General features: G+C 34.8%; 1 protein-coding gene across 4 annotated transcripts in view; it reads right to left on the minus strand.

Annotated features, from left to right (window-relative positions):
* The window catches only part of DACH1 (dachshund family transcription factor 1), a gene marked incomplete at its 5' end in the record, with an annotated part of 353,184 nt that overhangs the window by 159,159 nt on the left and 169,622 nt on the right, over positions 1 to 24,403 (minus strand). For 3 of the 4 annotated variants that reach the window (XM_082277601.1, XM_082277600.1, XM_082277599.1), the window contains one exon: positions 7,986 to 8,147. The exons of the other annotated variant lie outside the window; for it this stretch is intronic. In XM_082277601.1, coding sequence (XP_082133727.1) covers positions 7,986 to 8,147 — 162 coding nt within the window. The remainder of the gene's footprint in view (positions 1 to 7,985; positions 8,148 to 24,403) is intronic. 4 annotated transcript variants of the gene reach the window in all.

Consider the following 24,403-nt stretch of genomic DNA (forward strand, 5'->3'; position numbering starts at 1 on the left):
ATAAAAGAAGCAGTTATTTCCCATTCTGATTTTTGCAGCAATATGGTCCTCATTTATCTGCTTTATCACATAGATGTGTTAATGGATTTCCTGATCATAAAAAGTTGAAGCTCTAGGACTTGAATGCAAACTCTGAGACAAGGGCAATGTATCTACATGTACATCCCGCTGACATTGCTGATGGGAAGGGACCTATAAAATGGAGTTTTTAAGAACTGCCAGAGTACGCAATTTTCTACATGCACAGACTCAGTTTAAGAAAATTTCTTACTGTAGATGCCTGACATGGGCCCTATGGTTGCCTTTCCCATTACCTGGAGGAACTCCAAAAATGATCCTTTGAACTTAGACACATGCAGGCATGATGTATGTGCAAATACAGCCAGAGTCTCTACAAAGCACACTTTTTTGCCCCTGCAGGATATTCTGATTAACAAACAAAACCCCCCAGGATTCAATATTATCAAGTTACCTTTAACCTTAAAAATTTCTGTTGCATGATTCACATCACTCTGAAACACACACTCGTCAGAAAAGGATGCATATTTTTAATTCTATCCCAAAAATAAATGGAGCTCTATTTAGTCCTTTGTGCTGCATATGGATGAAAAAAATCTGCATTTCTTTAATATAAATAATAATAAAATATATAATTTAATATAACTATAGAGAAAATATTTTATGCGTAATATAGCATAAAAATATTTTGTCTGTAACACAGAAAAGAAACATATTTCCATGATGATAATTCAATTCTCACATGACAGATATGTTAACTTGTCACATATTCTACCATAGACATTATTTTCTAAAACTGAACTAATAACCCAAAGTTTAGTGTTTTAAAAATGTTGCTTCTAATTAATATTTATAGCAGATGATCCTATAGACTATCATAACTACTTAGCAAAATGAGGTGTGCATTAAACTTATATTTCTTAACATAGTACATCTGCAATATCATATTTTAGTATACTCACTGCAGCTAACAAGTAACTATGAAACAAAACTGAATGAAAGCTTAACAATTTCATTAGTTTCATACAAGGCACTAATACAAAGAAAAAATGGTCATAACAATAAAGTATGCATTTTGAAAATAAATCACATTGGAGATTAAATTATCCAACTATTTATCCAATTAGGATTATCTTGCATGGAACAGAAAATAAAGTAAATGTGATCAAACAATATAAATAGCCATTTTTTTTGTCTTGCTGACAAGATAGACTTATTAATTTAGATTTTTCCATGAACTCAATACAGCTTCATAGCAAGCCCAAAGCACAAATGTCGCTCCAGAAGCTTTTGCTTAGAAGCCTGTTCTCTTGTATGCTTCATGTAGGTAAAATCACTCTTTTCAGCAGCAATACACCCATACAATCAGAAAAACTTGTATGTATATTTATATCTAAATAGTTTTCTGTGTGAATAGCTGAACTTCTCACCTGCTGTTTCTGAAAAGTAGATTTATTTATTTTTCTTTTCTATTTCACTGTGCCTTAGGTGCTATTTTGTCATGACTGTATCACTGTCTTGGAAAACACCTGTTAACTCCTTCAAATCTTCAAATCTTATTCCAGAAAATATTAATTGCATGCATTGAGAGTAGATTCATTTATTTAACTTTCTTTATGTAACTACAATTCAGTAGTCGCATGACTAAGCACTTGTAAGGTGCAATTTATCTGATCTACTTTTGCCATCTACTTTAGGATGAGATGGATCACCCCTACAACTGCCTATTGCTGTCTGTTGAGCCTAAGGTGACTCAGATGCAAATGTCTACATTTATTTCAATGAACTTCACAGTGAGGATTTAATCTAGATGAGAGAACTGTTATAACACAACTGACCTTGCAACATGAAATGCTGAATCTTTGCTAATAATTCCCCTAATTTACTAACTGGTGCTCAGCTCATAACAAGCAGTTCATTGCCTTGTTTAGTAAATTTAACAATCACAATTAAAGGCTAGGGAAGCAGAGATGGAGAAATTATATTCTTGGTTGACAGACAAACATTACCTTTTAGCTATAAGATGCAAGATTTTTTTTCCCATGACAAGCAAAGTTCTAGAAAAAAGCTTAGTGACCTGATTATAACTAAATGATCTGTTTCTGGTGTTCTGTGTGTTCCCAAAGCACAGTTTTATGAAAGCATTCCTTTAGCTTGAAATATGATGTGCTCAACATAGCACATTTGTCCTTAAGACTGTATGATTATGCTTTTGCAAGCACCTAGACAGCACTTTTCACCCACAGATCTCAAACAAATTTACAAAAGTAGGTATCTGTCACTGACAAGCATTTGTCTTATGTCCCATGATGTCAAAGTTGCATGCATGGTCTTGTCATTAAAAGAAGTGCTATGTATAACAGAATAAACACTGACATTCTGCAAAGAAACCTTCTGAAGTTAATGTTTATCTTATTTTAATTTTTGCAAGTGAATACTTTTAGAAAGGGAACACATCCATCCACCCAGGAACATACACATTCAGTTTATGCTAAAAGAAAAGCACATATCAATACATATTAATAATATATATTTTAAACTTATTAATATACTATATTAATAATAGTATAAAAGTAAAAAAAAAAGTGTTTAATCTGTTAAACAATAGAAAAATTCTTATGAACTAGTGATACTGTCATTGAACTGGAGAGAGTTTGAGAACAAGCTTGCTCTGGCTTTTTCACCCTATGATTTGGAATCTGCTCACAGTACTGCCAGCTTAACCAAAAAGGATTAACTCTCATATCCAACTGAGAACACAGATAATTCTCAGTAATTGGTAAAAAATGAAGATGAATGGGGCTGAGAGATAAGGAGCAATTAGCTCATCAGCAGTTACAGCTGTGCACTCAATCCGGATCCATCTCTTGAGTCTCGGTCCCTTTTAAAGAACCTAAGCAGAATAAGCACAGGACACCCCCTCCCAAAAAATTGCCATACCTGCCCATCATTCCTTTGTCTTCCATTTTATTTCCATGCTATACAAAGACACCTGTCATAGCATTCTGTGTAAATTACTATCTCTCCCAGGACCTGTATCTACAGCCAATCTTCTTTTACATTTAAAAAAAAAAAAAAAAAAAAAAAAAAAAAAAAGTGGAAAAAAAGCCCTAAACCCAAAACCCGGAAACTAAATGACTACTGTAGACACTTTTAAGTTCCCTGTCAATCGTTTCATTACAGCAGCATCATCTGTTTGAAAATATAAGCAATTCCCTCATCTAATTATAGGGAGGATTTGAGGTTCATTAACATTGCCAAGGCAGAGAATCAGATGTGCAACTGCAGAGCTGTGCTCAGTGGCCTGCATTCTCTGTTTCCTTTTATTTGCTTTTTCAAGGTCTCCAAGACTTTTTCCTGAAACCATAAAAGTAATTCTTTCCCTTAAAATAGACACGTGTGTTTAGAAAAAGGAAATTACTGCATTTTGTACTGTTCTATTATTGGGCAAGGTCACCGGAGAAAAATAATTTCACCTAAATCATTTTATCTCTGATTCTGGATGAAAAAAAGAATAGTATACAAGCAAGCATTACTTTTGAACAACACATCACAGGAAGCTTTGTGTTTGTCTCATAATTTTAAATATTGCAAGGTAACACAGACGAAGAGGAAACCTAGCATGCCAAGAAAATATCCTAATTTTCAACACATTTTGTGGTTGTTTATGGAGTAACATGCTAGCCACGTGTAAAATGTTGCCTTGTATTTCCTAACTGTGTTTAGAAACTAAGAACACCAAAGTCTTCATGATTGCTTCACTTCCTTAAAGAAATAATAGCATTTTTTTTGTATGAATGTAGTTTAAACAATGACATTTTCTTGGGACATCTGTTTTGAGATCACATTTTGAATAGATATGAACTCATTTCCTACTAAGCAAGTAATTTACTATTGTTGATAGTTGTTTACAAGTTTTATGAGTCATATTTTAGCAAGTGGCAAAGGTCTTAAGAAATCCTCTGAGTATTCCCTAAAGTGTATGCATAGTGTTTTCATTATATAAAATGTTCGGGAAGCAAAAGTATACGGACTTTTCTTCACTTCCTACCAAGTTATAGATAGCAAACTCTAGCTCACAGAAATAGCTTTAAAAATGTATTTATTTCAAAGGCTTTTATCTTTTGCTGCTGCAGGTTAATGAAGTAGGACAGCAGGGCAGTAAGTACTTAAGCAGCAAGGAAACAATTGAGCTGCTTTACCTATCCATTGCTTCAGAGCATCAGATGGCAAACATACAACTGATCCTAACATCACACTAAGATGTTAATATGACAAAGAGTAGAACCTCATCAATGAAATTTAAAATTTGACCTTGCCACTCTCTTTTCATTCTGCAATTAAAAAAAAAAAAAAAGAAACAAAACGAAAAAAGCCACCAAATTCAGCCAAAAAACAAATACCCAACACACAGCATAATCTTTCTTTTTCCTTTGCTGCCCTACTGAATTAATTTTTTAAACAAAACCCCAATAATTTATCTACCCTGCATGTTGTATGTAGAATTGCCACTAAAAAGAACCTGGGACATTTTTCCTTCTTATCTGCAATGTAGCTCATATCAGCCAAGCTGTCACAAGACAGTACTTGATATAAACAAGAGATTGCAAAGACATCTCAGTAATCAATATTAGGATGGCTACAGTATGGAAGCCCCAACCACTGCATACCATTTGTCTCAGCATCTATTTCTATGACCAAATGAAGCATTAATTCAAATCATAAATCTATGGTGATTTAAATCTGGGAATGAGCACCTGCCTTCTTTAATGATTTATTTTGTACATTTCAGTAAGCAGGAGATTTGTCCATATGAACTGACAGGTCACCTTCAGATGCCAGTAGCAGACTGTTTATCACCATGCAGACTAGCATCTCATCTTAGCAAGTAAATATTAAACTAAAAGAATCCAATTGATTGTGGATGGGGGAGAAAGGCGTTGCAGCCATATATTTTACTCAGTGTGCTAATACCTCACTCTGATTCCTCTGTAATTTCTTTTTTTTTTTTTTTCCTTTTTTTTCCCCCCTTCTAAAATGATAATTCTGGTGGGAGGATGCAAGCTCAAGGTTACCAGCAAAACTGAGAGATACTAATCATACTAATAATTACTTATTAGTATCATTGGCTTCCTTTCACTCCCTTCACTCACTAACCTTTTGGCCATTGCTTCAAAGGACCAAGTTAATAAATTTGTGTAGTGCTCTGTATAATTATACAACATTCAACAACAAAAATTACTTCTATAATTCACATTAAACATTTGGTTAAAACCAAAAAGGAATGCAATTCAGAAGTAAATCTGACAAGTTGGTAAGATAAATAAAATAAGGGTCCTTATTTCATTTATCTGCCTTTATGTAGGCATTGGAGCACGGGATGATCAATCCATGCACACCATAATGCCTGCTATGTATGGGCTAAGATGTATCAGTCAAGCTTTTAGCCTGGTTGGATTGTTTGTTCCTTTTCAGTCTGGTCAGGCACATAACCTAATTTAAAAAGCAAACTAAAATCAGGTTGTTTTCTTCTGTTTTATTCTTTCCTCTGTCAACCTTCAGTAATGTAATATTTCATATTCTTGCCTAGCAAGCCATAATTTAAAACATTAATGGTATATGGACTTGATAATATTTATTTGAAAATACATAAGTAAATACCTGAAAAAATGCAGGAGAAGGAGTACACACCTACTACAAAGCAACACCTTTGAAATATGAGTTCTTGTCAAGATAATACAGTGTGCTAATTTTCAAAAATGCAACTAATAAACAAAGAACTTAACTCTTCATGAACCTAATAATACCCTGACATTAGTAGCAGTAGGAATTACTTCTCTGACTCCGTATGCATGACCAACACTGGACACTAGAAGGGGTTCACTATAAAAGAAACAAATAAAAGCAAAAGGTTTTGGAAACATCCTCTGTATGAAGGGTGTAGCTCAGGACAAGATGCACAGACAAGCAAACTGCATTTTCAGAACCATTCCTCATGGAACAGAGACAACTGGAAAGCTATTCACTCTACTCAGAAGAGCTATTTTTTTCTGAACAAAATTAACTTAATTCTTCATTCAGTTAAATTGGGAAATTAACTGAAGCTAACAAGTAAGTTAAGGGGCTGAGAGGAAATTTTGACAATGACAATAAATAATCTTGCTTCGCTAACTTTGTCCTACTAAAGTAGCTAGAACGTATTTTCTTAAATAGGGAAAATGATTAGGCTGTCTAAGAGCATATTAGTTATCTAAATTACGCCTCAAACAATGATTTCAAAATAGATATTTCTTGGTTTTATTCAAAGGAAGTTCAGATATTCCATCTATCCACTCTTCGACAAATACTCTGCATGGTTTAGATGTTATTACCTGTTAACTTGTCCATCCCCATGGATGCATATGTGTTTTATGACTAGAACTGCCAAGCAGAATAACAGCCCCTCAAGCCAGTATTTGAACTTTTTATTTCACATAACGAATTCATCTAAGCCTGAAAATCTAAACTGGGTTCTAGTTCTAGTACACACTCTTTATCTTCTCAGTTCGCACTTACACATTTCTCACTTTCTCATTACTTCACTTTTCTCCCAGTGTGCTAGAGGCCACCTGGTCCTTACACTTAATTTGTACCTATCTCCTCCTCCCAGATTTCAAAGACACCTGCTCTCTACCCTCTTGTTTTCTCTCCAAGAGAACAATCTTTACACTAGTATTCGAGTGACTGCATATGTTGGTATCTGAGTATTCACACACAATTTAAGACAATTTTCTTCACCATCATAGAGGCATTTTTAAAACCTTTATTTAAAAGGAAAACAAAACTAATCATATAATCTCCTTATGCAGTAATGTATACATATTGTCGCTATTTACCGCAGTATGTGTCCAGGTGAACCTGTTCTTTGAACTGCAATTCATATTATTTCTAAATAATACCCTACCAATGCCTACTGAACTGTACAGAAACACTGTTCCCAGACACGTATTTATTTATGTTAAGGCTAGTACATACCCTCTAAGATTCATTCCAAATGTATTTAGAGGATGAAAAACTAAAAAAAAAAAAAAAAAAATAAAGCTAGACAAAGGGCCAAAATAAAAACAAAAAAGCCTATCTGAAGCCATTTTATTCCAGTATACACCAATCTTCCTTGCAGTCTTCTGAACGTACCTCTCTGTCATTGAATTTCTGTTGCTGAGTTAATACTGTCTCAACATGATAAAAGGATCCAATACAATGAAATGGCATAACAAAACATTTTACAGCAGACACACACAGATGATTAAAGATTTAATCAACAACAACAAAAAGTTATCCTAGCTTTGAAGTATGCTTTAGCAAAACAAATTGTCCAAACAAATGAATAAAGTATACTGAAACAATTCTTTTTTGAAAAAGAACAAGAGTTGCTGATGGCTGCTTAAGAAATGGAAAAAAATGTTAACTACATTTTAAGAACGTGTTTATTAAAATAAAATATGATAGGAACTGCAGAGCATGGCAGAATTTATTGTGTATGTATGTTTTCCTTTTGTCACAGGGCACATGAAAGTATGAAATATTTTGCTTTCAAGCTTGTGTTCTGAATTACCTAAAGTCGATACCCAGCACACTGAGCAGGAGACATTGTTAAATTTCACTTTGACACCATCATCTGTCACTCCACCTGTACTTTGAAAAATGAACTCTAAGCAATCAAACCACTTTCTTTCATGGAAAATATTAACTGGAGTCTGCAAAAGTAGCCTGTGAAGAAAAGAATGTTTCTGTAATAGTAACAACAACACTGAACGCTGGTGTAAAGGCCAGGTACAAAATAAAACTAAAAACATTAAGAAAAGGAAAACAAATATGCAACTTTTTACACCAAATCAAGGACTTCAGAAGGAAGTTCAGACAGATCACCATTTTAATAAAATATTTCAGTGTTATGGACATATAATCATGCTATGTCTGAAACTTACCAACACTTGAATTCAGATCTCCATTTTCAGAGTCTGCTCCATGCTGGTTATTATTTGCATGATAGTTGGACATAGCTTCCAGTTTGATTTTTTTCACTTTCATTGCTTCTGCTATGGCAGCATTGGTGGCAGCTGCTGCTGCTGCAGCTGCTGCTGTCAGACCTGCAAAGAAGTATGAAAAAAATTTAATATTCATTATTCTATGCGTCTCCATTATTGTAGGGACTGTTATTATTCCTTCATGCTTGTTACATAAGAACAGAAAGCACTGCAGAGTATTATTCCTCCTTGGATTTGAAAACTATCAACTTTTTCAAGTAAAATATTTCACATCATATTTAGATAATTACTCCTGTACATTCATCTAAACTTTAATTTGGTATCTTTTAAGTGCATTCATAATACAATCACAAGTACCTGCAGCTACAAATATATGGAGTCAAAAATCTAATTTAGTTTCAAAATGGTGTCCTGAGTGTCGGACTATGAATAGGTGAACATGTATATAACCATACTTAGGAAAAAAAAATTCCTTTAGCTCTTTAATGTTTGACATGCTAAAGAAAACAGAAAGAACAGGTCTATAATTTCTGTTTATGAGTAACAGATGATAGAACCGAGACATTTCTCACTTCGTACATAACAGTAAGGAGATGTAGTTGTTCTAGGAAGCATTTCTAGAAAAAAATAATGCAGAACATTATTTTGCTCTCCCAAAACTTGAAGGCATTAAGGTATTTATCAACAAGAAGGGGAACTATTAACCCATTTAATACCAATCCCAAAGCCAAGTGCTCTGCCTACCAAACCAAGTTTCTGCCATCCAGCCTTTTACAAGAATGTTCTACAAACCCAGGAAAATTTCTCTTTGCCAGGAGCAATTGGAGAACTGGTCCAGTTCTCCAGTAGCCTTCAAAACTCAAAATTAGATGCAGCCCTTAATCAAAGTCACAAGCGTCAGTTTTTGACCTCTTCCCTGAGGCAGGGTAATTCTTCTGCAGTCCCCAAGCCCTGCTGCTGCCCACCCAGATCCCTCGGTGGCAGCAGAGAGAAGCCAGTGTCAAAACGCCACAAGAGCTGCCTCCCCCACACAACTGATGCAGGGGGCAGAGATAGAAATGAGAGATAATTAATCTAAGAAATAAAAGAGAAGGCAATAAAGTAGGTGAGTTTAATGCAATGATGCACTCAGCCCTCAGCCTGTGATGCCACAAGAAGAGAACAGACCCTTAGCCATTTTGAATCAAGATTCTTGCCCTGAATGTGGAGAAGGCTTGAAAAACTCAGTGTAATTAGTTTAAAGGTGCCTGCTCGTCTGATTTTCAGCTACTCTGAGAGGTGCGAAGCATCTTATGGGTCTCAAGAGGAACTAACTCTGCAATTTACTATTCTAGTGGGCCAAGGCTGCTGTCTAGCATAGGAAGAGTGAAATTTAGCAGGAAAGACCAAATAAGCAAATAATCCCAGGCTGCTGAGGTAAATATTGCTACCACCATTGCTTCCCAGGGTCTCTTTTGACTCCTTACATGGAAAACAAGCTCACTTTTGCCATGTTTTTGGCTAGTGATGGGGAGGAACAGAAGGCAAATTCCAGCAGGGAAAAAGCAGAAAGTGAGCAGACATCAGAAAATCTATGAGGTGGATTAAGAGGTGCCTTTGAATATATTGTTGCTTGACTCAAGGTTGTTTTACCTTATTTCTTTGCATGACCATATAAAGACTAGCAAACGTTTCCAGCCTCCTGACCCTCTTCACAGACTGACTTCTAACACCTCCAAGTGTAATGAGAATTACTGACCAAGTGATAATTACAGATCAATATTCTTTAGAAAACTGCTGTGTTCAGGTAGAAGATGTACCAAAGGCCAAAAATAAATGAGAAAGACAAATATGAGGGTTTACTTTTATTTTAGCTTCTGCTACTATTACAAATTGTGCATGTTCTGATCTTAAAAAGGTATTGACAATAACATGGATTGCTTCCAATTATATTTTTACCTTAGAGGAAGGATATGAAGCCATACATTATACAAATTTGGTTACAGTCCCTAAATTTGGCCAGAGAAAAAGGGATGGTGCACCTCTGAACTTTGGTTTGCATCCGGTGTTCGTTAAACAACACAATAACCTATATTTCCTTTTTAAATATATGTATACATCACTGAAAAGCTAAAACCAGCATTTTTAAAGAAGAATCCTTTGGAGGAATATTCCAGTACATTATATCCAATGACTAGAACAGCAGGCCCCAAATTTTTGGTTGTGACTACACTTCTACAGTTCTAGCAGTTTTTAAGTGCTTCCAAGTACTGGGGTAAATTACATACTAAACAGATGCTGGACATAGGACTTGTGAAACCACCTGTAATTATTATATTTCACTGGTATAATGACCTGGATGCAGAAATCCTAAAATAAAAACTCTCTTTTGCTACAAAATTTGCAAAAGAAAAGTATGTTTTGGTGCATGTCTTTGGATAGGGACTAAGAAACTAAAATACAAATTGCTTAGTTTTGTAGTATGATTTTTGCAAGGTAATGCTTGTGGTAAAAAATTACAATTTTAAAAAGCAGAAATTAAACAAATAATTTCATGCCTTCTCTTATACAACCACAGAAATTACTGAAATGATTACTTTGTTATACAGCAATTAATGGAAACCATATGAATCTGAAATGACTGTCTCATATAAGCACTGGTGTAAGTAAGGAGGGAAATGTAAGGAATAATGCTCAGAATTCTAGCTATATGCTGTTCCTCACAGCAATTCCAGCCTACAGCACAGTTTCTCCTTTACTGCTACTTTTGCCTAGCACCTGACTGTGATGATATAGCAAAGCAAGTGGCAAGGAAGGACTAAAGCCAGTTAGTGCTTTATAATCACTGGTGCACTGTGGTGTACTGGGGTGTGGTACAACCCAAAACTTCAACACAGGGCCCAACTTATCTTTCTTATCTCACTAGTATAGGCAGCCAAATATAGTATAAGCAAAAGTTAATACACTACTATGTATCTATATGCCTATTTTAAAATACTGAGTTTTAAAGCCCCAGTATGGGTGTATACCCAGGGAAACACTTGGGATTTTTTAAAAATTTATTCTTTAAAACAGTCTTTTGATGTGAACAGTATTTAATATCCATTTACTCTTAGGATAAGTAGCCAAGGAATTTCCAAGGTGCACACTTCTCTACACTAGAGAAATGCTATCTTCAAAAATTAGATAACCAAATATAACCTACAAAGGCAACTGAAATGAAAAAAATAAGGATCACACCAAACAGCCACATAGGTACGTTTTATTCTTCAAAAATATTTATTTGAACAGTTAAAAAGTATCAAGACCAAAATATTCAACGGATTAAAGTCAGTGGTAGTTGTCATTAATATTCTGAAATTGATAAGTTGTTTATGTCTGGCATTCTTCCTGCTGATTATGCAGTGAGACAGGCAGCTTTATAAATATCTCATCACTCCATCGTCACACAAATTTCATCGACAGTGCTCATGCACAGCTATTAGCAATATGAATCTAACCATTACAAGAGGAATGAAAATCGAACATGTGGCATTAATACGCAGTCCTGGTTCCTAACCATCTGATAGGCAGATGGTGTAAAGCGGATTCTCCAGCTGAAATGAAGGGGCACATCATTTAAAACCTTGTTTGCATTCTAACTGATATCAGTGCCATATTGATATACATGATACATCATGGCAGTATTTGAACAATCTAGTTTGTTTCAGTCATAAATGTTTACAGCCTTGTTTTTTATCTTTAGAAGCATGTTCTGAGGAGCGTATTTTTAATTTATGAAACCTATTGTTTACTTCTGTTGAACCAGAAGATTAGCAAAGAGCAGGAATATTAAATTACCACAACCACAGCAGTATAACTAAGATGGATGAATAAAGTATGGTTTTTCAATAAAAGATGTTAGTAAAGGAATTAAAAAATTAGCCTAGACATTTTATGCATTAAATACATTTATTCATTTAAACCTTACAGCTTTTTTCCCATGTGACATACTTAGAACTTTAATGCTTTATAAAGCCATTCATTTAAATCTCTTACTGCATGCAATTAATCTTGTCCAACAATTTAATTCAAAAAGCAAAACATAAGAAAGTAAAGTTCGATTCAACCATCATGCTTCTGAAGTAATCTCCGTATTGCTGACAGTTCCTATAGACTCATCAGCAAAAGTCTGTTCAAGGTGTCTTGCAGGAGCTGTATGAATTTGAATTACAGCTCAATTGAACACTCGCCAACCCTTAGTAGGAACTCAGGAACAAGAAGCAGAACACCAAAAGAGAGCGCGAAGGATCCTTTCCTACTAAGACCTTCTCTCTTCTGTCACTAGATTACTTTGGCCTGTTGGGTGTGTTTGTAGCTGTTAATTATGTTAATAAAGTTGCAGCCTGCTGTCTCTGCCAAATATAATCATAAGCTTTCTTCTGCCAAGTCCTAGTCTAATTTACACCCGTGCAACTCTACTGAAGTCAGAATTTCGTGGGTGAGAATGAGACCAGAAGTATGCCCAGTATGTGTGGTCTCTAACACTGAAAAATGAGTGAGCGAAACAGAAAACAATGACAAAAAAACCCAGCATCTTCAGAAAACAATTCTGTTTTAAAAGCAAAGTCCCTGAGAGAGCTGTCATATATCATGACAGATTTTCGAAATGTATACGAATTACTGGTGGGCACTAAATCATATCCAGGGTTTCTGCTTTCCAACAAATACTATTGCCTGCCTGCCTTAAGAGAAAGCTCTTAAAACTTTCAGTTTTGATGCTGTGAACAGCTTACAACACACCCTATTTGTGAAGCAAAATAGAAAAGGACCTGTGAGTCTAACTTTTTCAGTCTTGAACATGTCTCAAAACACACATTTTTTAATTGTATGCCTTAAACTCATCCTGGGACAAATTACAAAATTATTTAAATAATTGATCTTAATTCACTTTTAACTTCCTTCACATAATTATGCCTAAGAGTAATAGCAATTCCTAATAGTCATTCCAATAAATAATTAATAATTTTCTTAATGCAACTATTAGCTTCCTTTATATTTTATTTTATATATACTTATATATATCTATTTATGGGTACTTACAAAATTCAGTAACGTGTATGTATTTGCACAACCTTCTTCTTTAGGACTTCAACAACATTTTCAAGGAACTTTACCTTTGTCATCACAGAACAGGCAGAAAACCAAAATACAACTGTCAGAAGTGTGTTACTTTTAATTTCATTTATTTGCTGGAAACTTCATTCTGCAGAAACATTTTACTCACTGCATGGGAAGAGGTCCAAATCTCATCTCAATTCTGAAAGAACTTCTTTCATTATTTCAAATTAATGCTTAATCCTTTTTCTTCTAGTTTATTTCAATGGTGCTGACTTGAAAATAACTCAAGCCCTTTCTTGATTTAATACCAGATTTCACATTGTGCTTCTTACTTTGGCAAAATTCCTACTAAAATATGAAAAAAATCTGCCTGAGAAAGAAAGGCAGGGTTACCTCCTAGGACGTGACCCCGATCACTGTAGGTTATTGAACTGGTTTCATGGGTTTCAGCAGTTCAGGTACAAGTTTTTGGTAGCTTATTACGCTGCTGCCTAGTTATTTCAAATGAAATAGGATCCTAACCTTAGTCTCTGATCTAATGGGTGTTTTATATAGTGTGATACATAAAACAAGAAGGGGAAAGCAATCTGCAGGAGGACAGAGGTCTGATTACGTAGACTGGATTGCACAAAGGAGAACTTCAGACTACACCATAATGTTCCGCTAAAATATACTGAATTTCAGTAGTAGAATTCTTTATGTATAATGTATGTCTGGAATCTCAATTATCTAGAAATCTTATTTCTGTTAAGCTGTCTGGATTGATCCAATACAACAAGCTTGGTATACCCTAAAAATTTCATTACCTGTTATTTTGGGATAATCGAAAGAATCTTGTCTGGTCCCCCTAGCTGTATTTTCCTGATTAACTAGAGTGGTTCAGCATAAACTGCTCATCCAGATAATTTTTTTTTAATATCTTTTAAAGGGCTATTATTAAAGGTGTCATATTAATGAAAAAAAACAAAAAACTGCACCTTAAGTACTATTAAGGAAGGAATACTTAAAAAAAATCATCCATGGTTTAGACTGGTGCAACTAAACTGAAACTGACAGCCCTGCTCTGGGAGAAAACCAGTGTATGTGAAGCTCAAACCATCTGTTGTTCATCAGTCTAATCAGACCTTTTTCCTGTAACTACTCCTAACTTATAATATGAATTTTGAGGCCTGGGTATAGCATTTAAGATAAACAAGCAAAAGAGCTAAATTTCCACAGCAATCTTCAAACCTAAAAATATTTCTGCTTAATTGTGCCTCCACAATTAATAACACAGTTGCAGAAATAAAACATTGACGTAGAAAGCAGCAGTGTCCTTTTCCTTTATTAAGACTGCATTTTTTGAAATAGACCTACTACCAGTTCACTGATGCTTCAAAAAAAAGTGTAAATAGAATGATTTTATCACTAATATTTGCCATTTATGGAACTGATTGACTTACATTCCATGAAGTTATTCTTTCTAGTGGATTTATTCCTTTGCACTGAAGAGTAAAAAGTGAAATCACAAAGTGCACTTCAAATACCACAACAAATTACTAACTGTTACAGCTTCACAGGGTTTTGTAATTATGAATTTATTATTGGCTTGGTGCAACTGTGACAGAATTAAACAATGTATGTTGCATAACTGCCTGGCTATACTGCAGTTTTCAGCAACAGTTTAAAATCCTACTGGAATGCACACAGCAACAGCACAATACAATTAAGAGAGAACATTCTTTCTTAAACAACAGTCATCTTTTCAAAAGCAATAGATTCTCAGTTCTCATTCACTCTGTTGCATTATTCATTTCATGTGCAACCTCATGCTGGACCATAAATTGTTACTTTATCTAATCAAAGGCGACTTAACTCCACAGAAGGTCAAAGGTTTAATTTTGTGAAGTATTATCTTACGCTATGAGTTTAACGGAAAAATAGAAGAAGAAAAACAGCCAAGAAACTGGTAATAAACGAACCTTTATTGCCTCAGGCATTGGCCTAGTTAATAAACTTTCATTGAAGGTTTCTTTCAACTGTTATGGACAATGAGGTAAAAAAAATCTTAAATTACAGCCATGTGTGACTTTTAAAGCAGGCATTCTTTTTTATCTCAACCTCCCCAGCTTAGGAAAAAGACAAAGAGATTGTCTTCAATTTCTTAACCAAAAATGTATGCTTCTAAACAGATAAAAAAGTGCAGACCAAGCCTTTTTAAAGCAGAGGCCAGCTTTGAACAATATAAAAAAGTACTTTTCCTTAAGTGTCAAATCCTGATCCACAATGTCTTTAACTGAACAGCATGCAGTTCCAAAAAAAACCAAAAAGTGGGAAGGCAAAATGTACATACACTAACGATATATTATGCTAACAGTGATGGTTGGTTCCTGCAAGACTTTCTGGTTTACATTTGCATTGCTAGAGTGCAGTAACGGCTCTTCTTTAATAGAATGACTTATTACGGGAACAGCTTCCCTGCACTTTTTACGAACAGAAGTTCTTTTCTTCTTTTTGTGTGTATTATCTCATGTTCTCACAATACTATTCTCACTGTTAGGAGAAATTAAAAGGTTTAACATAATGACAGTTACTGGTGGTTATTGGTGCTCTGTGAATTTTCTTCATTTAATGTTCTTAGATTTTACTAGCTACAATGTCTTTTATCGACATACTCTTTGGGACCAGTTTAAAGAAGCATATTATAGATTAAATTATACAGTAAAAGCAATAAGAAGACCAGTAGTATTTAAGAAAACCTTAGCCTTTAGTCTAATTTATAACTAGATGGACACAACTAATTTATTGTAACAGTGCTACAATTCAAAAATACTGAAAAGACGTGTTCATGCCTGTAACAGCAGTAATGTAGCTAAATACTCATAATCTTTCAACCAGCAGGAGCTTTTGTAGGTTTTTTTTATAAACCTAATCCACAGCTTGACACAGATCCTGGGGTAAAGGCACACAGTTCTTTGATTAAACTAATATCTAAACACTGCTGAGGCAGTCTGATGGCCCTGTGGAAGTATGTCTCCCTACAACTTCCGAGCTCAGCCTTGCAAACAGAACTGCCAAATTCTTTCCCATAGACCCACTGTAGTTCACATGCCCAATCATGTGAGTGAAATTTAACTTATTCATGTGTATAAGTATTTGTGGCACCAAAACAACTTCAGAATAAAATGAGATTTTAGCTGTGGACCACAATGGTGCAATTTTAGCTTTGATAGCCTTCTGGTAGGATGGACGTGCTCCCAGAAGGACCTGTTCTCTGCACGGAGTCAACACACTGAAGAAACGACCCACTAATATTTAGTTGATGTGTTATCAAAGCCTTTGTGGCCTTTATGGCTTGGATCCTAAAGCAACATTTTTGCCCAAAGAAAGAAAGATTAGATTCTCACTTCTGGTGCACAAGAATAGTCAGCTACAGACTTATTTCAGGCTCCTGACATCCCCAGAAAGTGAATACAGCATTATTCCTAGTCAATGAAAGAGAAGGCAAGAAATTCAGGGCTTTAGCTAAGATGAAATATTATCACAGCTGCTGATTAAAGCAGTAGACCTTCAGTAAATGTCTAAAATATAAACTACTATTTCAAGATACTTTAAATAAAGTTTCCATCGGATTATTCTTTAATGGAGTAAAAATATAATACACGTATTAAAAAAAACCTAAAATGTCTTTAAAGAACAATTTTAATCCTGTTTTGTCATATATAGCTTTAAAGTAGATATTGTTGTGCATCTCCTTGCCCCGAAAAATAAACCTGTATAATACAATATATATTAACAAATTCTACAACTGTTTTCTGATTACCTCTCTCTATCTGCAGTGTGCAAAGCAGGTTTCACCAAGCATTAGAAAGACAGAAGTCAATATAACAGTGGAAAAAAGTCCCAGAAATCCCCCACTGGTTATTTCAAGACCTATACACCTTTGTTTTAACACAGCAAGTTGAGTAAGAGAATTTTCACATTTCTGAATGTAAAGAATTCACCTGTAAGGGTCAGGAGAGTCCTCTCTCTTTCTTCATTCTTTTATTCACTAGAAGTGTTGTAACTTCAAGAGCTGCACTGTGGCTTTGGGGCTCTTTTTTTCTCTTTTTTTTTCTTTTCTTTTTTAAGTTTCATCAGATCCATTATGCATTACTCTGTGCCAGAGGCAAGGCATGGGGCTAAATGTACTGTTACAGAACAGTGATAGCAGAGTTTGTACTGTGATGCAGAACTGTGATACTGTACAAAGTAGCTGTGATAATGACTCACAGGTAACACTGTGTAGTCCTTTTTTCAGATGAAAATGCAGTCAATTGTCACAGACAGCCCTCTCTCACCTTTATGCTCTAATTGTTGCACAAGGTAACAGAACACTAAATCCCACAGGCAGCACCCTGGGTGATGACCAAGGCATTTGATGAATGTTTTTTGGTGGCCTGTCCCATTTGAAGATGCAGTATTTCTTTCCAGTTCAAATTATGGCACAACAGGGGCATGATGTGCACTTGTGTCATGATCCAGCACTTTATCAAAGCATGGATATTAGGACAAATTTGTTTATGGAAAGAGTGGTTAAGCATTGGGACAGGCTCTCCAGGCAAGCGGTGGAGTCACCATCCCTGGAAGTGTTCAAAAAGTGAGTAGATGTGGTATTTCTTGATAATGTTTAGTGGGCATGGTGTTTGGTCAAAGGCGGGACTTGATGATCTTGGAGTCTTTTCCAACCTTAATAACTCCATAATTTTTTTTTTTACTCTAAGGCCAAATTATCACCCTAAACCAAGGGAGTTCTCTCACACTCAGAGTATTCAGTGAATACTGAACTTCATTCAACAGAATACTTTTATTTTGTACCTCACAATTGCCTGCTACAAAAAAAGTAAACATCTGAAGACTATTAATGTTGTTAAAAGGAAAGTGTGGTATTAATAATGGATACATTATTACTGTACTTGATTGCAATATGAAAACAAACATGCAGTAGTTTTTCTACAGTTCCTACCATATTGGCATAATTGCAGTTCTATAGTATGAAGACCTGCAGACATTTGTAAATTCAGATTTACATAAGTGATTGTATGTATTGCTTCTGAAAGGCATATTCTTTGAAGCTGACAAGTGATTGGTACCACTGTCTAACACATTACGAACAAATATCAAGAGGTCATCACATAAGCAAGCATAACAGAGCCCCAACATTCTCTATAGCAGAAACCTGAGAAATCCTCATGATATGCTAAGCAAAGGAGACATTATATGTTCATTGCTAACAATATTTTATAAAAGAAAAAGTTTTATGTCATCATGATCCTCTCAACTTGGTAGTGTCCACCGAAAAGACTAAATATGATGACAAGTTATTTCACAGATTCCATGTTTTGTAGGGAGAACTAGATTACAATTTTCAGCAGATAATTTAATTAATCTTTTCTTCAGCCATTAACAAACAGGATATAAACATATTCGGATTTTCACAAATCTGTTACTGGAAATCACTTTTTCTCCACCTTCTCAACATTCGCACAAGTGCAAAATGGGACAAGTGCTTTCTAATTTCTCATCCCTCTGGGTTATGACCTTCTTTCTGATCCTTGCTAAATTCCAAGTTTTAGACTTATCTGACATTCAGATTGGCTAGATGGACTGCACACAACACACAATGAGTAATAGAAATAACAGGCAAAAATTTAATTAGTATCTGGGTAATAACTCACTATTTTTATTCCAACTACAAGTAATCTAACTTTAATCAACAACAAGACGCAATCTCAATACATAACAATGAAAGTATCAACACTCCCATTGAATTTATTTTTCAACAAAAAACATACATAACCCATATAGTGTACACGTATTTCTTCTGTATTTTCTAGATATTACTGGTCTTTAACATAACCACTTCTAGACTAAAATTTTTAGTATGAATAATTTTTTAAAAAATGGAACAGGATCATAATTGTTACTTTATCTTAGAAATCAGAGCATCATTCTAGTAATTTGATACTAATGTTGACTTGCAGTCACTTAGGAAGACATATAGATAACTAATAAGATTGCTAGTACAAAACATTGATTATAATCAATATTTGTCACTGCATAGCCCAAAGAGCTGGTGGATATTTTCCAAAGTGAAGAATATATTAGTTCTGAAAACATGTCTATGGCACGCATAAAATTTACAGGAAAGAAAATGACTGGATTTGATGCAATTTTTTGTATTAAACTGCTGAGTTTCTTTAAAATTGAATTCCTCATCACTACTTAAGGCATATTAAAACACAGGAATTACTTTTGAAAGGATGTAGACCTATTGTTGGATTTAATTCCGTGATGTACTAAGAGCCCATAACATTAAGGAATTTTTTTTCTGCCAGTGCCTTAAGAAATTTATGAGACATTTCTAGCATTCTCTTTGTTTGCTCTGTTCTCTAATTGGTTGTATTAGTCACATGCTATATTTCTTTGCCAGGCTTGAAAAAGAGTAATTCCTCCATCCATCGAAACAGACTTTCTATGGCAATAACAGGCCCCAGGAGAATTGTGATTCCTCTAAGCTGCATACTAACCATATTTATATGTGTGTGTGTGTATATATATATATACACACATATGTATACAGTGAGGTTTCATGCAATAAAGGCAGATGAATCAACACAATTCTGTCCTTCCAACAATATTTAATAAGGATAGCACATTGTCTACAGAGACATTCATACATGCACCAAGTCCCGTGATCAAATCTCTATGTGTAAATGCAGTTGTATCTACATTTTTCTTTCTTTGCTGTTGACATCCTGCCCTTCTCAACTACAGCTAATACTTTTCAAAAGAGGCAGTATAGTGTTGTCTCAACTGACCATGTTTTTGAAGAAAAATATGTACAAGTAGTTTTTTTCCATTCTCATGGTTTTTTCTCAGAAAGCTTACATTGCAGGAAAACTTCTGTGAATATTAGTAAATATTCTATTTTCACTGGAAACTGCTACCATTCAAGCATAAGTGATTGATATTCCTCATATCAAAGAGAATAAAATACAAAATTAGTTATAAAATTGCTTCAGTGCATGGAAAAAAGATTGCCTCCTACAATGCCGATGATATACAGGAATTTTGGATGGATTCATATTTCCGATCTCCTAAATGAACAGTTGACTTTCCTCACCAAACTAACAGAATGCCAGAAATCCAATTGTATCCTGGGCTGCATCAAATGAAGCATGGCCAGCAGGTTGAGGGAAGTGATTCCCCCCCTTTACTGGGTTCTCATGATACCCCAATTGGAGCACCATGTTCAGCTGGGAGCCACAACATAAGATGGACATGGACCTGCTGGACTGAGTCCAGAGGAGGGTCCTGAAGACAATCAGAGGGGTAGAGCACCTCTCCTATGAAGACAGGCTGAAAGACAGGCTGAAAGACAGGCTGGGATTGTTCAGCCTGGAGAAGAGAAGACTCCAGGGAGACTTTACAGCACCTTCCAGTAACTAAAGGGGCTACAAGAAAGCTGGAGAAGGACTTTCTACAAGGACATGTAGTGGTAGGACAGGGGTTAATGGCATTAAGTTGAAGAGGGTAGGTTTAGATTAGGTATTAGGAAGAAATTTTAAACTCTGAGGGTGATGGAACAGATTGCCCAGAGAAGCTGTGGATGCCCTATCCCTGGAAATGTTCAAGGCCAGGTTGGATGGGGCTCTGAGCAACCTGGTCTAGTGGGAGGTGTCCTTGCCCACAGCAGTGGGGTTGGAACTAGATGATCTCTAAGGTCCATCTCAACACAAACTGTTTTGTGAATCTATGAAATACCAATTTTATCAAGAGGATCAAACATTTTTTGCATCCAATCGTAGCACCAGCTCGAGTTTTATAAAAGAGGTATTTTAATGAACATTTTTACTTCAAGCTACCATATAAACAAAAACAAACTCTAGTCCAATTTAAAGCTCCTACCTTTGTGCTATGTCTGCCCAAATCAGTCCTTCACTAACACTGTTTCACACAAGTGTTTACAGAAGCAATTGTATCTGCAGAATGCCATTAACACAGTACACTTCGCCATGTATTAACTTTCTTTTTCTCATCCCATGTGTTCATATAAAATTCCCAGATGAAAATTATGGAAGATATTTTTTCTAACAGTAGGATTGTGCTTTTTGACAGATTATATGAACAGTTACTTTGGCAGCTTTAGAAATGCCCCTAGGTCAGTTGCTTGGTTATACTGCTGATGGCCTGAGTCTCCTGTTTGTCATGTTCTTATAATTTATCTTCAGTTAGTTGCAAATTAAATCCAAAAAGATCATAACCCCACACCTACAAGACCTCTGCTTAACCATATGTGCCAAGCATACCTTCTACAGAAATCCTTAGTTGGTGGCAAGAAGAATCTGAAGACACACTGAAAGAAAGTATCTGAAAAATATCTGAATTACTCTGTTCACCCTTTTTAGCTAAAAATACCATCAGAAGAAGAAATTAGAGGCTCTTGAATTTTAATTCTGAGATTACCAGAAGGCATCAGATGTCATCTACATTTTAATTTTATTCCCCTTTACCTATTAGATGGAGATAACACTTCCTTACTCTACAAAAGGATTATCAATACAAATCAGTCAAGAGTTGAACAAAGCTTTAAAAATAAAGGAAGTGCCAAGCATGCTCTAATATTGTTATCAGCCCTTGTTCTAAATCTATAAAGTCAAATAAAGTCCATAAAATGCAAACTAGATTTGCCTAAGAAGTGAGGGCAGCAGTTCAGTGCAAAATGTACATGGATAAAAATCCACAAAGGAACTATGAAGATGAAATATTGCTTTCAATTTTACCATGCACCTTAAAAGGTCACAAAACACTTTTGAGCCTGGGAGACACTATGAAAGAATAGGAAATAAATATTTTTATTAGTTTAGCTGTAGTGTTTTTCTTAAAACCATCACATTAACAGATACAAGGTTTTTTACCAGCTTGAATTTCCAGTTAACATATGGTCAATTCAAACTCTGAAGCAGGGAGGGCATAAGATCAATAGTTTAGCAATTAAAAAAAAAACATTTTTCAATTTTTGATTATTTGTCAAAAATTCTTAATTTCATGAAATCTACTTAAGGCTTTATTATAATTAAGTTTAAAAAAATCTCCATCCTTCTGTTGTTACCTGAGCTAGTTAAGTGTTAAATCTATTTTTCCTAAATCACTGACAATCACAAGAAGGAATATAATGATTTTTCCTTATGTTTGTAAAATGTCACTAGTTATTTTTTTGTTGACTGTAAAGGAAGTCGTATTCTGAAAAACAGGATATTAAGGATTAAAAAATATACTTCTAATCTAATTGTGCTGTAAAGCTGTCAAGATACTTTTTTAAATGGTCTGAAAAGAAAAAAGGAACAATATGATTATCTAATAATCTTTCCATCCTTTACAGACAAGAAAAAACAGGTGTCTATTAAGAACTATTACATCAAGTTACCTGTTCAAGGATACAGTGGAAAAATGCTTAACTCTTTATCACTACATTAATTTTGAGTTGAGAGCTTCATAAAAGCATATGCTCAAGTTTGTTTCTAATCCAAAAGTGTACACACATAAAAGAAGTAAATCGATGTTTGTTTTCAACAGAGAAGTAATAACATGGGGAAAATTCTCATGCCAATGTCCATCTAACATAAATTAGTGAATTAAAGCCTAATGTGGTAAACAGCCTCTTCAGCTGTTGATGCATTTTTCCAGCTGCATTGGATCAGTGAAACCTGGCAAAGACTTTGCTCCTCTAAAATACCTTCATGTATAATAACTTTGCAATTTAGCCTAAGTCAAAACTGTGTAATTTTGTTTGTTCACATGAATTGTTCCAAGAAGGTCATGTACTGCATGCCACCCAAAGAGTATCTTCTTTGACATACTACTGCCTAACTGAAATATGCAGGTATCTTTTCATTTTTTCAGAATTTCATTGGTAGCCAAACACAGACTTTAGGGCAGGCTCAGAACTGCTTTAAAGCAGAGTTTATTCAATATAGAATTATTTCTATTTCAAATTGTTAAGGTATGGCTACAAGATGCAATTAAAAATTCAATATATTAGTTCTAGTTTCCAGGGTATCATCTGTAGATATATTTTGGAACCCTGAACAAATAAATATCATTAAACAGCACACACTATCCTCAACAGCCCTAGAGAAGAAAGAAATGACGATTACTTTTGTGGGTCACAGTTGGCAAACACAGGCAGTTCTGCCTGGGGTAAGTGGTGAGGTGAAGCCATGAACTCTAGCTGCAGTCTTCTAATTCCTAAAACATGAAACATTTTGTATGCACCTAATTTGCTAAAGTCTGTGAGATTTCCTAGGCTTTTTTGGTGATCTTTTTAAATAATATACTGTGTATCTGTGTACAAGGCGCTTTTCAAAAGCAATGTAATATATATCTTGCAGTCTTAGCATATGCTATTCCTGTTGTATCCTTTCTGCACTAATTAGTTGCACCCTATCTTATGCATTTTAAGGAGTATCTTCTTTATTTTTGTTATCATTATTATTTGCACCTTCATTCTTAACTACTAGAGGAATGAATATTGGGAAAAGAAAGTGGAAGAAACATGGGAAATATGTTACAAATATAAATATATTTTTACTAATATTCAAACTTAATTTTCAGCAACTTTGTTGTTTTAAAGCTATCTGTTTTAAGGTTTTTTGAATTTTCTACTGGATTATATTAAAAAAAAAATTAGCCTACCAGATAGGCTAATTCTGATAATAAATATTTATCCTGAATCTTTATGTTATGTTACAAGGTACGCCCCTGCGTAGCTCTAGAAATTACTGTGAAGCCAACGCAGTAGAGAGAGATATTTGAAGTTCAGAAGCTGCTGACATTGGGCATTAGACCATAAGTAGGTCAGAATATACACTTAACATTCAAATTTAAATATAATATTGTGTAATACAAGAAGATCTATAGAGTCATAATGTCTGAATATATTAGGCATGATGATAATACTTCTATTGATTTCAGTCTGTTAAAATAATGAAACTGGATTACACAAATCAATTCCTGGAATACAACACAAAATTATTATTTGGTTTGCACTTTCAAAATAGGCTTTTCAAGTGAGATTGACTGTAACTATTTTAGACTTTAACTAAAAACAAGTGTTAATTTTCTCAACATCACCTAAAAAAAAAGGCTTATAGTAAGTAGTCTTTTTGTTATCTTACGGTTGACAAGCTTAACAGTCTTTTAACCATCTAACAAACAGCTTTCTCTGTGTGATCAATTATTTAAGACTCTTGCTCTTA

Source organism: Coloeus monedula (genome assembly GCF_965178545.1).
Source record: "Coloeus monedula genome assembly, chromosome: 3".
Classification (NCBI taxonomy): Eukaryota; Metazoa; Chordata; class Aves; order Passeriformes; family Corvidae; genus Coloeus; species Coloeus monedula.